General features: G+C 41.6%; 1 protein-coding gene across 1 annotated transcript in view; it reads left to right on the top strand.

Moving 5' to 3' along the window:
* The window catches only part of LOC117423463 (ras-related protein Rab-6B), a 140,836-nt gene that overhangs the window by 73,619 nt on the left and 48,983 nt on the right, over positions 1-18,234 (top strand). The window contains exon 2 of the mRNA XM_058990030.1: positions 541-599. Within this exon, the coding sequence (XP_058846013.1) occupies positions 541-599 (59 nt within the window). The remainder of the gene's footprint in view (positions 1-540; positions 600-18,234) is intronic.

The raw sequence follows: 18,234 nt of genomic DNA on the forward strand, positions 1-18,234 counted from the left end.
GTCTCTCTGTCTAACCCTGTCTCTCTGTCTCTAACCCTCTCTGAGCTCTCTAATCCTGTCTCTTTGTGTCTCTAACCCTGACTCTGTCTCTAGCCCTTCTCTCTGTCTAACCCTGTCTGTCTCTAACCCTGTCTCTGTGTCTCTATCCCTGTCTCTGTGTCTCTAACCCTGTCTGTCTCTAACCCTGTCTCTGTGTCTCTAACCCTGTCTCTGTCTCTAACCCTCCCTGAGCTCTCTAACCCTGTCTCTGTGTCTCTAACCCTGCCAGTGTGTCTCTAACCCTGTCTCTGTGTCTCTAACCCTGTCTCGGTGTCTCTAACCCTGTCTCTGTCTCTAACCCTCCCTGACCTCTCTAACCCTGTCTCTGTCTAACCCTGTCTCTGTGTCTCTAACCCCGTCTCTGTGTCTCTAACCGCGTCTCTGTGTCTCTAACCCTGTCTCTGTCTAACCCTGTCTTTGCCTAACCCTGTCTCTCTGTCTTTAACCCCGTCTCTCTGTCTCTAACCCTGTCTCTAACCCAGTCTCTGTGTTTTCTTGCAGTCGGGAAGACGTCTCTGATCACAAGGTTCATGTACGACAGCTTTGACAACACATACCAGGTACAGCTTCATTATATTACTGCTTGTGTGCACTCAGGGATTGGCAGTATTGAAAATACATGTAATTGAAAAACGTATTTTTATTTAATTTGTATTTTTGTAAATTGTAATGCAAATGTTAATGTATAAGTATGTTGTATTTTGTATTGGAAATATACATGCCTGAGTATTTTGTCATTTGAAAATACTCAAAACGACATTGTTTTACATTGCTGCTCTGCCACCCGGAGCGAAGTTCATTGTAGCATTTCAGATGCAAACAACCTTTTCACTGTGAGAACGCAACAACAGAGAGTTTGTAAACAAATATATGTACTTTTTCTGTTCCCGTATGGTTTGTATCTCAACAAAAGTAGACTATTATCTGATTAAAAGCGGCATTTTCCCATAAATCCTTCCTTGTGTACATACTGTATATAACTGATCCAGTCAGAAATTCCCGCCAGCAACCCAGAGAAAACTGTTAACTTGTCAGCACATCAGGTATGAAAAATGTATGTGATTGTGACAGGGTAGCGTCACGGCCCAAGCTGTTACCGACAGGAAAGAGACTCAGAGACAGAAAGCTGCAGGTTTAAGCGCATATGCGCACATTTATTTAACAAAATAACACAAAACAGAGGAACAAAATAAACACGGCACGAGGGCCAAAACAAAAGGCTTAAACAAAAGAATAACTATGTGTAGGCTGTGTATTAGCCTTCACTACCACAATGATAAACAATACAACAATCACATCACAAACAGTCACAAACAAACTCCTCCCACAAACAAAGGATTTTGCTTCCTTTTATACATGTGACCACTCCCCAATTTGCACTCAGTTACCTAATTGGGGAATGGCCACACCTGACGTTTGCCAAATTTTACTTTTCATTTAATTCTAATATCAAAGGCCAATGTGAGTTAAACTTAATCATGTTCTTTATTAAAAATAACAAATCTGATTGCATTCCTATTGAAGTAGATGGGCAGAAATATAAAAAGATAAATACATAGATAATAGTAGATAAGCTCAAAGAAAATGATACCAGAAAACTGCACAGCTCAGGTCTAAGACGATCTCTAGAAAATCTAGCACTTCAGAAAGGAAAATATGTAATATTGCAACCAAATGACACCTTAGTAATAATAATATGCCTGCAATTGATGCAAGATCGCAAATATGATTCATAGGCCCCCAGAAATAATTGCAATCTACTCTCCATGAGGAACCCTCTAAGGTGATCTAATTCATTGGTTAGCATAACATAAATGTAAATGCTGTAACGAAATTACAGAACAAACTCCATAAAAAATAATTTGTTAAAGGAGAACTAATGGAGAACAGCCCCTGAAATGTCCTTTTATTTTTAATTTTGTTATTTTATTTAGTAGTCTGCTCAATTGTTTTTTCTGTTTTCCTCCCAATTTAGTGGTGCCTAATTCTATCTATATCAGTCTCTCAGTCAAGCTTCCTCCTGAGGAGCTCCGAACTGCCGCGTTCCTCCAAGCCACATGATCCTAGGTGCTCTTTTTCCACCGGAAGACTCCAGGGGCCCTATTTAGCAATGTTCGCAAACCCCTAAGGCAATCGCAAAACACTTTTGCGGACAGTTAGCGCATCAAAATCAGGCACATGTGTGGACAAACAAACTTTGCCCACCAAATTACATGGTTGACTATAAATACCGCTGAAACTACCAGGGAAGCAGGTAAAGGAAAGAGAGAGAAAAAAAGAGAAAGAAAAGATAATAAAAATATGGAGTACGCACTGGATTTTTAAATGGCCAGACAAAGAGAGAGGAGGAGGAGGAGACGTGCCCAAATATTTAGAAGTCATCTGTCTTTTCTGAGCCTGTCTGACACACAATTTATGCTGCAATTTCGCCTCAACAGACAAACAATCACTGACATCTGTCAACTGCTTCAGGCTGTCCTGGAAGGAGACATGCGGAGAACACACTGTTTGCCTGTAGCACTAAAGGTGTCCACTGCACTAACTTTATGCCACTGGCTCGTTCCAGCGTACTGTGGGTTATACTGCAGGCATGAGCCAGTTGGCTGTATCATGGGCAGTGCAAGATGTACCTGCAGCTTTAGTAAAGCGGGCAGGAGAATTCATCCATTTCTCTGTCGCTCATGAGCTGCAACAAAATACAAAGCAGGGTTTTCTTGGGAGGTATGGGTTTCCTGGTGTCCTGGGAGCCATTGACTGCACACATGTGCAGCTACGTGCACCAACACAGAATAGGCACCACTACATAAATCATAAGGGGACCTTTTCTGTCAACGTGCAAGTAGTGTGTGAAGCCAACAACTAGATCACAAATGTGTATGCAAACCACCCTGCCTCGTTTATCCTCGCTAATTCGCAGGTGGCAGTTGCGTCTCAGTGGTATGATAGTCTGAGAGGCTGGTGGCTACTGACACCACTGCTCAATCCCACGACCCCTGCCAAAGGTATAATCGTACCTTTAAATGTGCTCGTACTGTAACTGAGCAAACCTCAAAATGCGATTTCGATGTTTGGATGTCTCTGGGGGAACACTACAGTACACTCATCAGAAGGTTAGCAATATCATCCTGGTTGGTTGTGTTTTACATAACATAGCTCTCCGTAATGTATGTGATGTTGAACTTGCAGAGGAAAGGTTACAGGGTTTGAGGGAAGCAGATGCTGAACTTGAAGCCCCAGTAGTGGAGGTTGCAGATGCTGCAAGTACCAGGCAGGTCAGATGGAGCCTTATAGATTATTTTTTTTATTTCGTATCCTTGCTCAGTTCGCCATTACAGACGCACAGGTACTCTTAAAGGGAAAGTTGAATCCTTATTGGTTGTAACCTTACTCCCCCCACTGTGCTTTGATTGGCTGGGTTCATGATTCGCTATTTGATGTGCGCTACCCACGCATGAGACCCGACTTCTAAATCATGTTTTCGTGCGCTATCGCGGTGGTTCGCTAACACTGTCATTTATGCCTGAGTGAAAGCGGCTGCACACGTATTTGCTAAATGGGGCCCCAGGTGTTAGACAGTGGTTCAAATTTTCAGAGGCTGTCCCAGAGCGACAACTTAAACTCACTGTGGCACATTTTGAAATGCCACCTTAGGTATCAGACCACCAACCCTTGCTGTAATGTCAAACGCTCTGAAGGAGAATTGGCATAATATTCCACCAGATATCTATCAAAATGTAGTGTCTGTTGTTAGTAACAGGGCCTGAGCTGTGATTGCTGCCGAAGGAAACAAGGACCCACTGCATATTTGCTCAGTGTATCTTGAAACCTGTTACGTGTCAACTGTTTCATTTCCTTTATTGACAAAATTGATTTTTTTGGATGACCTATGACAATCTTGGTTTGTTTTATTAAAGGTATTTTGTGATTCTGTATTGTATTGAAAATACAGAGTTTCCGGGGCTTCCAAGAGGTGCATTCAGTAAAGGTGCTCCATGTGGAGTGCAGAATGTGCCCTATAGTCTGGAGATCGCAGGTTCGAATCCAGGCTATGTCATTGCCGACCGTGACTGGGGGTTCCTAGGGGGTGGCTCACAATGTAAGCTTGTACATAAATTTGGATTCACAAGTGGTAGTTTGGATTTTAAAAACAACTAACAATTTTAGCAAAATATGGCTTTTTGCCAGTTCATTTTTGTTTACTAAAACATTATTATTTTTTTTTTAAAAACATAGTGTAACTTTAGGTCAATATACATTAAACCAGACAACAAACACTAAAGCCCTATTTTTTGTACCGGATTTAAGTTTTAAGCTTACTTAAATAAAATTCTATTGATTGACCCACCAAATAAGTCATTTCTTATTGATACTTGGTAAGTTATTTTAGACCCAGTTTGTTTGAGTTTGGCATTTCTCAGAGCTGGCAGGATGCACACTGCTTATTTCTCTCCCTGTCTACTCCATAGTTCTTGTGAACCCGACGAGCGCTGGTACTATAGATTTACCTGCCATGCTGCTGACGCTCTTCTCTCTGTCTCTATGTCATATGCTCCTCTCAGCAGTGGCGACTGGTGGCCAAAATCTTTGGGTGTTCACACCTCAGATGCAGGTGGGGGGTGGGGTCAGGGGTCAACCTCAGTGGCAGAAGCACTGTCCAGTGCATCTGTTTCTTGTTGGAAGCGATACAAAAAGGTTGCTCTGCAATGTCTTATCGTAGCAAATTTTTCAATTACTTTATTACTAAAGTCAGGAATGTCAGCCATCATATCTTTTCCAATTGATAACATGGCTAAAGCATTTAATCGTTCAGTTTTCATATATTAAAAAAAATATATATAAAAAGTGAGATGTTGAAATAAACACACTGAATGTACTAGGAAATTTAAATGTGTTTATTTCAATTTAAGTTGTCCCTGAATCTAAATCAATTTAGAAGGCGAGAACAGGAAAAAATTAGACCTTAAATGGAAGTCACAATTAAGGCCAAAGGAAAAAAAAGAAAACAATTAACAGTGAAGTAGATTTTTATTTTATTTTCAGGAACCATCAGATAATTTATATAGACCTAATAAAAGACTGAACAGCTACAAACAAACCTTAAAAAAAAGAGTAATTTACACCTAGAAAAAAAAATGAAAATCAGAAGTGTTATGTATTGGATTTAAGAGTGTTAGTTATTTGCTGCCACCTACTGGTAGTATTAGCTTAGCTCACTGAGCAGGCGCAGTCTTCCGTGTATGTGATGCGGGAACAATAAAGAAACTTTTGTTGAACCAGAGCACCGTGTCCGTATATATATATATACATATATATATATATATATATATATGTATAACTGAATAATAATAATAATATTAATGTTATTAGACATAACATAAAGTGGCGACGAGGATTCGTTTTAAGTTACTGGACAGCTGCCGGCAATAATTGATTCGCTACAGTTTGTCTAAATAACTTTCAATACCCGGACGAGTGACGACGGCTACATACAGAAGGAAGAAATGGCGGCGATCATAGGACGACTCGACTGCTTCGATGAAAATACAGAAGACTGGAACACTTACATCAAATGTTTTGAACACTTCCTCACAGCAAACGACATACCAGCAGAAAGGCGAGTAGCGGCTTTATTAAGTGTGATTGGGGGTAGACATACAGCCTGTTAAGGAGTTTAATAGCGCCCGAAAAGCCTGGTGCTAAAAGCTATAATGAAATAGTACAAACACTGCAGGAACATTTTTCCCCTAAACCTCTGGTAATAGCCGAAAGGTTTCGTTTTCACAGACGTAATCAAGAAGAGGGTGAGTCTGTGGTGCAGTATATAGCAGTGCTAAAAAAATTAACAGAGCACTGTGAGTTTGGCGCACATCTTAATGATACATTAAGAGATAGATTGGTATGTGGCTTGAGAAAGGAAGCGATCCAGAAACGTCTTTTATCTGAAGCTGAATTGACATTCAAAAAAGCAGCAGAGATTGCTGTATCAATGGAGACGGCTGCTAGAGAATCTCAACAACTAAACGCTTCGCCTAATATAAATAAGCTCACGTTGACACGGAGAAGCAAGTCGGTTAATAATTGCTGGCGTTGCGGGAAGGATACCCACAGCGAAAGGGAGTGCTGGTTTAAAGAAAAGGATTGTCGTTGTTGTGGCAAGAAGGGTCACATAGAACGCGTTTGTAGAATGAAAAAGCATGAAAAGGGGAACGCGCATAGTAGCAAGCTGAGGAAGAAAAGTGTGCAGTACGTGGAAGTAAATGAGTCAAGTGATGATGCTGACACAGATACCGAATTGGCTTTGAATGTGCTTACTCTTAAAGGTGAAACGGCCAATATTTGGGTCACACCAGAAATTGAGGGAAACCCTTTGAAAATGGAACTGGATACTGGTGCTGCAGTGTCCTTGATATCAAAGAAAATGTATGAAGACAAGTTAAGTAATTTTCTCTTGCAACATACGAACGTAGTGTTGAAAACTTATACTGGAGAAGCAGTTTTGCCCAGTGGAAAAATTAATGTACAGGTGAAACTCAATGGTCAGATGGAGCTACTGCAGCTATATGTTGTTGAGGGTGATTACCCACCTCTGTTTGGTAGGGAATGGATTAAGAAAATGAATCTTAACTGGCAGGAAATAAAATCCTTAACTCAGCCAAGCACTTTGGAAGCAGTTCTGATTAAGCATAGCTCTGTATTCAGAAAGGAACTTGGCACAATGAAGGGAATTGAGGCAAAGATAATTGTGAAACCTGACAGCAAACCAAAGTTTTGCCAAAAACGCACAGTACCATATGCAATCAAACCCAAAGTGGATGCTGAATTGACCCGATTGCTAGAAAATGGAGTAGTGTCACCAGTGCAATTCAGTGATTGGGCAACACCGATTGTACCTGTTATCAAGAAGGATGGCACCGTGAGGCTATGTGGTGACTTCAAGGTTATGGTAAACCCTGCTCTGTGTATTGAACAGTACCCAATCCCACGCATCGAAGATTTGTTTGCTTCTCTAAGGTTAAAGCTATCGTGGATGCGCCTGCACCAGAAAATGTGAGCCAGTTGCGATCATCTCTAGGACTGTTAAACTATTACAGTAGGTTTATACCTAACCTAGCAACCATTCTGAGTCCACTAAATGCGTTATTGTGTCAAGGAAAGCAATGGCAGTGGACTAAGGACTGTGAAAAGTCATTTAAGATGGCTAAGGAACAATTAGTGTCATCAGAGGTTTTAACTCACTTTGATGGAAACCTTCCAATTACCCTTGCTTGCGATGCTTCACCATATGGAGTGGGGGCGGTTATTTCTCATGTCCTTCCTGGTGGAGAAGAAAGACCAATTGCGTTTGCATCCAGGACTCTCAGTAAGGCTGAGCAGAAGTATGCACAAATCGAGAAGGAGGCTCTTGGAATAGTATTCGGTGTACGGAAATTCCACCAATACTTATATGGCAGGAAGTTCACATTATTCACAGACCACCGACCCCTCACAACCATTTTTGGTCCAAAGAAGGGAATTCCATCATTAGCAGCAGCCAGACTGCAACGTTGGGCTTTACTGTTATCTGCCCATATATACGACATTGAATACAGGAAAGGCTCCAATATTGGGAATGCTGATGGACTGTCAAGATTACCATTGAAGGTGACACATAAAGACAAACCTGACACAGTCGACGTGTTTTATTGCAACCAAATGGAACAGCTACCAGTGAAATGTGCTGAAGTGAGAAAAGAAACTAGAACTGACCCTACACTGTCTCAGATTCTAGAGCAAGTCTTAAAAGGCGGGCTAGAAGCCAACCCTGCTGTAAAGACACCATTCTACGCAAGGCGCCATGAACTGTCTGTGTACCAAGGGTGCTTAATGTGGGGTATCCGTGTTGTCATACCTGCAAAGTTAAGAAGCAGAGTATTGGATATGCTACATGAAGGACATTCTGGAGTAGTCAGAATGAAGGCCATAGCAAGGAGTTTCATCTGGTGGCCTGGAATAGACACACAAATTGAGGAGAAGGCAAAATCTTGTACATCATGTCAACGTGTCCAAAATATGCCAAGTCGTGCACCTCTCCACCCATGGGTATGGCCAGGTAGACCATGGCAACGTATTCACATTGATTTTGCAGGTCCTTTTAACGGACAAATGTTTCTCATCGTGGTGGATGCTCACTCGAAGTGGCCTGAAGTTTTCATACTGGAATCCACCACTGCGGCGAAGACCATTCAGGTTCTGAGAGGACTATTCAGTCACTACGGTATTCCAGAACAGCTTGTAAGTGACAATGGCCCACAGTTCATCTCTAGCGAATTTGAAGCATTCTTGAAAACCAATGGTGTAAAACATATCAGGTCTACCCCATACCCTCCAGCAACGAATGGTTTGGCTGAACGCTTTGTTCAAACCATGAAGCATGCACTCAATTTTTTACTTGTGTATAGAAACACTCCTCATGCAACAACAGATTAATCTCTAGCAATGTTGTTTTTGAAATGCAAGCTGCGCACACGATTGGATCTGCTAAAACCAGACATGTCTTTACATGTTGAAAAGAATCAGGGGTTGCAAATAGCACAACGACAAAACAGTGTGAAGGACAGACAATTTCAAGTCGGTCAGGCAGTGCTGGCGCGGGAATATCGTAAGGGAGATAAATGGATTCCAGGAGTTGTTACTGCCAAAACTGGACCTGTCTCATACACTGTGGATGTGGGAACTGGAATGTCTTGGAGACTTCATGCTGACCAGCTACTGGATTGTGTTGGCACCCATCCGAATGAAGATCCTGCAGCAGAAATATTACCAACCCTGACAGAGCCTATTGAGGTTTACACAGCATGTTCACCAACTGCAAACACAACTTCCAAGGGGGTCATTGAGGCTGAAACCAATGCTAAAGAACCTTTGTTTCCACCTTCAACGAACCAAGATGTACACATGGCAGAACCGTCACCAAATGCTGTCGAGAGACGCTATCCTGTTCGGAGTAGGAAAGCTCCCAACCGTTTGACTTTTTAATTATCGGCACAGCGTAAATAGTAAAACAACGAAGGCTTGCATGTTAAAATAGTTCAGTAGTGTATAGAGAGCAAGCCAGAAGAAGGGGGCAGAATAATCCCCTGGCTAGCTTGAGGCATGAGGCAGTCCACCCTCTACCTCTAGTTATGTAGATGATTCAATTTGTGACAACAACATTTAACAGGAAGGAAATGTTATGTATTGGATTTAAGAGTGTTAGTTATTTGCTGCCACCTACTGGTAGTATTAGCTTAGCTCACTGAGCAGGCGCAGTCTTCCGTGTATGTGATGCGAGAACAATAAAGAAACTTTTGTTGAACCGGAGCACCGTGTCCGTATATATATATACATATATATATATGTATAACTAAATAATAATAATATTAATGTTATTAGACATAACACGAAGACCCTGTAGCTCCCCAGGACAAGGTCTGGAGACCCCTGCTTTAGGTAATCAGATGTTCAACACAACACTCTGATGGCTTATCATTGGTGCCACCTGCTGTGCATGTTCAAAGAGAAAGTACTGATTAGAGGAGAAACTTCAAAATGGAGCGAGGTAACCAGTGGTGTACCACAGGGATCAGTATTAGGTCCTCTGCTATTCCTAATCTACATTAATGATTTAGATTCTGGTATAGTAAGCAAACTAAAATAGGAGGAGAGGCAAACACTGTTGCAGCAGCAAAGGTCATTCAAAATGATCTAAAATGATCACATGGCAAATTACATTTAATAGAAAAAAGTGTAAAGTACTGCATGCAGGCAATAAAAATGTGCATTATAAATATCATATGGGAGATACTGAAATTGAAGAAGCAATCTATGAAAAAGACCTAGGAGTTTATGTTGACTCAGAAATGTCTTCATCTAGATAATGTGGGGAAGCTATAAAAAAGGCCAACAAGATGCACAGATATATTGTGAAAAGTGTTGAATTTATATAAAGGAAAGTAATGTTAAAACTTTACAATGCATTAGTAAGACCTCATCTAGAATATTGTGTTCAGTTCTGGTCACCTCGTAACAAAAAGGATATTGCTGCTCTAGAAAGAGTGCAAAGAAGGCTAAAAGAATTGAATCTATTCAGTCTTGAACAAAGAAGTCTACGCAGTGATCTGATTCAAGAATTCAAAATCCTAAAAGGTATAGACAGTGTCGACACAGGGGACTTTTTTGACCTGAAAAAAGAAACAAGGACCAGGGATCACAAATGGAGATTAGATAAAGGGGCATTCAGAACAGAAAATAGGAGGCACTTTTTTACACAGAGAATTGTGAGGGTCTGGAACCAACTCCCCAGTAATGTTGTTGAAGCTGACACCCTGGAATCCTTCAAGAAGCTGCTTGATGAGATTCTGGGATCAATAAGTTACTAACAACCAAACAAGCAAGATGGGCTGAATGGCCTCCTGTCGTTTGTAAAATTTCTTATGTTCTTATGTTCTAATACTGCTTCCAGTAAACCAGAAAGAACCAGGGACCCAAACAAGGCCAGAGCTTCACTGTCAAAGAGCAGAGAGCAATTCCAGTGGAGTTCAGTATCAGAGCTGGAGTCGAGTCACTGTCAAAGAGCAGCAATCCCAGTGGAGTTCAGTATCAGAGCTGGAGTCGAGTCACTGTCAAAGAGCAGAGAGCAATCCCAGTGGAGTTCAGTATCAGAGCTGGAGTCGAGTCACTGTCAAAGAGCAGAGAGCAATCCCAGTGGAGTTCAGTATCAGAGCTGGAGTCGAGTCACTGTCAAAGAGCAGAGAGCAATCCCAGTGGAGTTCAGTATCAGAGCTGGAGTCGAGTCACTGTCAAAGAGCAGAGAGCAATCCCAGTGGAGTTCAGTATCAGAGCTGGAGTCGAGTCACTGTCAAAGAGCAGAGAGCAATCCCAGTGGAGTTCAGTATCAGAGCTGGAGTCGAGTCACTGTCAAAGAGCAGAGAGCAATCCCAGTGGAGTTCAGTATCAGAGCTGGAGTCGAGTCACTGTCAAAGAGCAGAGAGCAATCCCAGTGGAGTTCAGTATCAGAGCTGGAGTCGAGTCACTGTCAAAGAGCAGAGAGCAATCCCAGTGGAGTTCAGTATCAGAGCTGGAGTCGAGTTACTGGTCTTCCAGTCCAGGTTGAGTCTGAGAAACCCATGAGTATCGAGTCGAATCCGAGTCCCAATAACGTCAAGTCGAGTCGATTCCAAATCAACCCGAGATCAAAAATTAGAATAGGGACTTCGTCTTAATATTCAAAAGTACACATTAATATATATGTTACTACTTTTTTTCTTAACCACTTCAACACCATAACGTACGCACGTGCGTCATATGAAAACACACTTACAGTACCATGCCGTACGTGTGTATGTCAAGTTTTCCATTCTATTCTATGATCGGTTTCTCAGTCTAGACTTTCAGGTTTCATTCTCTAGGCAGTGCTAATACTGTGGAATGTGCAATGAAAGTCGGGGGAGGTCAGGTGACATTTGTATCCAATTGCATGTCATGCAGTGATTCCAATCAACCAATCAAGACTGAGATATATTGCTGGAAGCCATTCAACTTTCACAAGTATATATATATATATATATATATATATATATATATATATATATATATATATATATAGTGTTTTAAGTTAATATTTTTTGTTGTATTTGTTTAGTTGTAGTTTTATAGTTTTTAGCAAAAGCTAAACGTGGCAATGTACGTGGTCTTTCTATAATGAGCAACGGGAGTGAAGTTGGTTCTAAGGATTTCAATACCAGTGACAGTGATGCTAACTATCACTCAGTGATGAAGAGGATGTGGAGCCAAGAACAGCACAAACTGTACGAACAGAAGACCATGCAGCTACTTTACAGGTAAGCCAGCTACAGACAGGAAGCTGTTTGGTTTGAAATGGCAGTGCTGTGACGAAATACTATCAAAATACAGTACTGGGTACAGGCAAATGCAGCAGCCAGATCCATCACAATGTCTGCGCAAAGTAGCTGTGTCCCTCCAACACAAGGGAAGCAGAGACTGCAACAAAAATGAAAACAAAAGAAAAGACACAAGAAAAATGTGCAGTGGTTGCCAAGGCAACCCCGGGTTCTGTTGTATTGAACATTTCAATAAATGGCACAGAGCAAGTCGGTAATGGCGCACATTTTGATGTTGATTGATTTTTATTGTTTGATAATTACTGTTTACTGATTATTATTGTTATTAGCGTTATTAGCAGCATGTTTTTATCTCTATATTGAATATTGGTATGTAGTACACAGCAGCATAAAGGGTTAATGAAAAACACAGTTTAGGTCATTTATTTGTGTTTTATTCATCATATGTTAACATTTTATAGCAATTACAGGTTTGGAAACATTATTACTATTATTTTCAAAATCTGGTAGCTGGGAAGGGGTTTCATTTTTACATCTGGAGTTGAAGTGGTTAATTACAGCAAACACAAACATTTACAGAAAAATCATAAAGTTTTAAAGCAAACAGCAGTAAATCATAAAAAAGCTCCTGCTCCTGCTTTCTGTCAGCTGACTGAAACTCATTTAACAATGATTACATTTCTCATCGTGTGAATGAATAAACAGAGTGGTTAATTGCAACTTACCAGTGTAGCATTAAACATAAACAAAAACTCAGAACCTATATGAATAATCAATTTAATAAATAAAGTGAGAAGAGTCAGGCACTGGCTGCAGCTTCGAATCAGTAGTCATGTTTGCTTGCAAGGCTCAGGGGCATTTCATCTGTGTGGGATCCAGTTCTTTTACAGTGATCCGTTACTTGACTGGAGGCTATTGTTGAGTGAAAAACTCTTTATTTACATTTAGATTCTTGGAACCCCAGGAGTCAGACAGAACAAGCGGCACACAAAGGGAAGAGTCAAACCCACACGCTCATATTCATATTAGGGAAGTTACTGAAGTATCTTTTTACCATTTGAGAAATATAGGTAAACTTACACCAATTATGTCTGGGTCTGATGCCGAGAGACTAATGCATGCCTTTGTTTCATCTCTTTTTTCTGGTGTCCCAAAACATGTGGTATCCCGCTTGCAGTTTGTTCAGAATGTTGCCGCTAGAATTGTGAAAATATTACCCCTGTTTTGGCCTCTTTGCACTGGCTTCCTGGGCAATATAGAATTGATTTTGCTGTTAATTTACAAGGCCCTGAATGGATTATCACCTAGTTATTTGCAGGAGTTACTGACCCTGTATCTTCCAAACCGCACTCTGAGATCACAGGATGTGGGGCTGTTGGCTATTCCTAGGGTTAACAAAAGCAACATAGGAGGTAGGGCTTTTTCTTGTAGAGCTCCGAAATTATGGAATGCTCTTCCTTTGTTTGTCAGGGAAGCTGGGATTGCTACAGTTTTCAAGTCAAGAGTAAAAACACACATTTATAAATTATCCAAACAATTCTTTATTTGTTTTATTTATAATCCAGGTTGTGTTGGCGACCGCAAATAATAATCCCAGGCAATACACAGCAATGTGTATTACACAGTTTAAACCACGGGTTACAGTCCCGAAATAATAAACACATACAACACAGAGTGAGTGCTAACGTGCAAGTGTGGAATACAATTTATTAGTGTACAGTAGTGCATTGCTGTCCGGGTTGCTGCTGGCCTTTAGCGACAGCTCCCGGTACGTGTTAGCCGTCTAACAAGAACAAACGAGTTCAATTAGAAACGACAAAACAAACAAACACTAAACACTCACGGTTCTTTTATTACTCACCTTCAGCAGTCCTCTCGCAACCATAACCAAGGAGAAGTTTGCTTGGCTACGTCCTCTTTTGTACCTTCAGCCACGCCCCCTTGGTTAGCGAGTGCAATCACTTTTCCTCCAATCCGCGGTTGCCACATCGTTTCCCGTCTGGGGTGATGACTTAGTGTACTGTGGCTCCGCCCCCTTTCTAGATGTCCGACTTCCACCTTTACCTGAAATTAATTATCAGATCATCCAGTCTGGGTCACACTGTTCCCTTTACACAGCGCCCTCACAGGTCGGGAGGGAGATTTATAACCAAGATTCATTGTTTCTCTGTCACACAACCCCAACACTATAAATGAAATGGAGCTGCAAGTCGTTTACACCCTCAACACAGCTGCCAGGCTGCATACTCAAGAACTGAACACAGCTGCCAGGCTGCATACTCAAGAACTGTACACCCTGAACACAGCTGCCAGGCTGCATACTCAAGAACTGAACACAGCTGCCAGGCTGCATACTCAAGAACTGTACACCCTGAACACAGCTGCCAGGGTGCATACTCAAGAACTGAACACAGCTGCCAGGGTGTATACTCAAGAACTGTACACCCTGAACACAGCTGCCAGGCTGCATACTCAAGAACTGAACACAGCTGCCAGGCTGCATACTCAAGAACTGTACACCCTGAACACAGCTGTCAGGGTGTATACTCAAGAACTGTACACCCTGAACACAGCTGCCAGGGTGTATACTCAAGAACTGTACATCCTGAACACAGCTGCCAGGCTGCATACTCAAGAACTATACACCCTGAACACAGCTGCCAGGGTGTATACTCAAGAACTGTACACCCTGAACACAGCTGCCAGGCTGCATACTCAAGAACTGTACATCCTGAACACAGCTGCCAGGCTGCATACTCAAGAACTATAAACCCCGAACACAGCTGCCAGGGTGTATACTCAAGAACTATACACCCTGAACACACCTGCCAGGGTGTATACTCAAGAACTGTACACCCTGAACACAGCTGCCAGGCTGCATACTCAAGAACTGAACACAGCTGCCAGGCTGCATACTCAAGAACTGTACATCCTAAACACAGCTGCCAGGGTGTTTACTCAAGAACTGTACACCCTGAACACAGCTGCCAGGCTGCATACTCAAGAACTGTACACCCTGAACACAGCTGCCAGGGTGTATACTCAAGAACTGTACACCCTGAACACAGCTGCCAGGGTGTATACTCAAAAACTGTACACCCTGAACACAGCTGCCAGGCTGCATACTCAAGAACTGTACACCCTGAACACAGCTGCCAGGGTGTATACTCAAAAACTGTACACCCTGAACACAGCTGCCAGGCTGCATACTCAAGAACTGTACACCCTGAACACAGCTGCCAGGGTGTATACTCAAAAACTGTACACCCTGAACACAGCTGCCAGGCTGCATACTCAAGAACTGTACACCCTGAACACAGCTGCCAGGGTGTATACTCAAAAACTGTACACCCTGAACACAGCTGCCAGGCTGCATACTCAAGAACTGTACACCCTGAACACAGCTGCCAGGCTGCATACTCAAGAACTGTACACCCTGAACACAGCTGCCAGGCTGCATACTCAAGAACTATACACCCTGAACACAGCTGCCAGGCTGCATACTCAAGAACTGTACACCCTGAACACAGCTGCCAGGCTGCATACTCAAGAACTATACACCCTGAACACAGCTGCTAGGGTGTATACTTGCTGTTTTCAAATGGCAGGGGGATAATTCAGTGTTGCTGAACACTAAAAGCAAACAAAACTAAACTGTCCACTAATAAAAGCACTGCATCACAAACTCAAGTGACTGATTGCAAATCCCAGTCCTAAATCTTTGAAGTAATTTAAACAGTGCAGCAAGTCAATCGTGCTTCTAAATGTATCTCTGATTTCAAAATGTTATACAGTAGTCAGCTGCTGAATGGAAACACGTCGTCGATCGAAGTCCCAGCTAGCTATCAAGACAAGATCAGCAGGGTTAGCATTACTTCTTTTATTTCGATAAGATAATATATCACATGCCTCTGTTAAGCACTGAAGACCTCTTGACATTATATGTGATGCTCTGAAGAGATCTCATCATTTGGAATAAGTGGTTGCATCTGTGTGCCAATTTTAATGGCACAGGGCCATGGAACAGTGTCAAGGTATTACCTGAGTCCTTCTCCAGATCACATTACTGCACTGGAAACTGTTGAATCATGCTTAGTAGTTCAAGGTGCCCTTTTCTACCAATTATTAATAAGAAATAATAACTATTGTGAAATGTGGCAGTCTGGTTCTAGGGTGTGATATGCTCTCCTTTTCCAACGCCTAATTATCACCATGGTGCACCTTGGTTTCTAAAGTTCAACATATACTGTAGTAGTACAGTACAACCTCAAAGTTATAAACACCTTGGGAATGGAGGTTGTTCATAAGTCTGAAATGACTTTTCAATGGTTTTAATAAATGTGTACACCTGCTATATCTACAGGCGAGGATACAGCACAGCAATGCAATACTCGTTATGGTTTGAAAGGCTTTAAAACTACTATACATGGGAAGATGCTAAATTTAACTTGTTATTCAGGTTGTAACTGTAGCAAAAACACAAATTTAAACATCCAGGAAAACCTGAGTTAGCATAGTACTTGTTTTTATTTTTTTTAAATACATTTGTGCAGCTTGCTCAGTCATTCAGACTCCTTGGATTGAAAACAAATGTTGCTTTGTTTAAATCTAAAATTGCCCGTACTTGCTTTGAAATGTTCCTCACCTCTGTGGATACAGTTGTTGGTACAGTTGTTTTGACTTCTCCGTGACCAGAACACCGCTTATGGAGTGCTTTATCACAATCTAATCATCTTTGTGTATCATTGTGACAGAGCGAATGAATCCTAGTCAACAATCTCCCTCCCGACCTGTGAGGGCGCTGTATAAAGGAAACAGTGTGCCCTGGACTGGATGGTTTGACAGTTCATTCCAGGGTCAGTTGGAAGTCGGTCATTCAGGGGATGTTGCCGGGCAATCTGTTCCTTTGTTAGCGAAACCAAAAGTAACCTTGAGTGTTTTGCATTTGTTTTGTTAATCACTATTTATTTGTATTTAGTAGATGGTTAACAATGGGGAGCTGTCACTGTTCCAGCCAGCATTAAAATCTGGATTCCAAATACTACACTAGTCACAAAATCACTGTGTATTCACCACCAGCACAGGAGCACCATGAAAGGACGCAGAGCCATGCCTGTATTCTTGTATTATTATTTCGGGACTGAAACACTGTTTTTGCTTAGCTGTGCTGCTACACATTGCTGTCTAGTTGACAGCATTATTATTTAACGGTGCCAAACCATGAAAACAATAAAGAAACTGTTTGGACCGTGAACACTGTTTGTTGTCATTGTTTGAGCACTGCATCACCTCTACACCTGCGCACTACAAGCCTCTTTGCCACAACCATATGCCTGTATTTACTGCTCTGCTGTCTTTCATCTCCTTCACAAACTGTTGAATTTTTTTCTTGGCTTTTTTAATATCTCTGACATTTTCCCAAATACCGTATAACCGTGTGGTAATGAACATCCACGCATATCTACAGGCGAGGATACAGCACAGCAATGCAATACAATTCTTGTGAACAAATAAGTTGCATAGAAGCTAGATAGTAGCATAACGAAGAAGACCCCCCCCCCCCACACACACACACAAAATCAGTTTAATCAAACCCAGTATAGCAGTATAGAGACTAGATCTGGGGCTGACTTGAGATGTCAGGAGGAGCTGACTGACTAGGTAAAGTTTGAATAGGATCCACAGAGTGTAGATGTCATTACCCAGACAGATGATACAAACCCTGGAAATGGTGATATAGTCAAGAAACCCATACAGCACGCGTGTCACACACATATATCTGAAAACCACATGTGCAATTGTGCTTTAGAGTGTCAGAGTGGGAGTAAAGGGATTGGTGATACTATGTTTTGCTAATTTGAGAAATGTTATTTGATCTCTAACAGTGATTTTACTGTGGCAGCCTGCTTCCCCCACAGGGGCTATCACTGAGTACCACTCAAAATCAATGGGATTAATGGAGAGCTGTAACATCAGAGTGATTCATAGCATCTCTGTAATGACTGCAAAGTGCCTGTAAACACAATAATATAATGATTGTGCAGCAGCTAAGAACAGAGGTAACTACAGACCAATAAGCCTGACTTCTATTATATGTAAACTTATGGAAACTATAATAAGATCCAAAATGGAAAATTACCTATATGGTAACAGTATCCTGGGAGACAGTCAGCATGGTTTTAGGAAAGTGAAATCGTGTCTAACTAACCTGCTTGATTTTTTTGAGGATGCAACATCGACAATGGATAATTGCAAAGCATACGACATGGTTTATTTAGATTTCGAGAAAGTTTTGACAAAGTCCCGCATAAAAGAT

Source organism: Acipenser ruthenus, chromosome 17 (assembly GCF_902713425.1).
Source record: "Acipenser ruthenus chromosome 17, fAciRut3.2 maternal haplotype, whole genome shotgun sequence".
In the NCBI taxonomy this organism is placed as follows: domain Eukaryota; kingdom Metazoa; phylum Chordata; class Actinopteri; order Acipenseriformes; family Acipenseridae; genus Acipenser; species Acipenser ruthenus.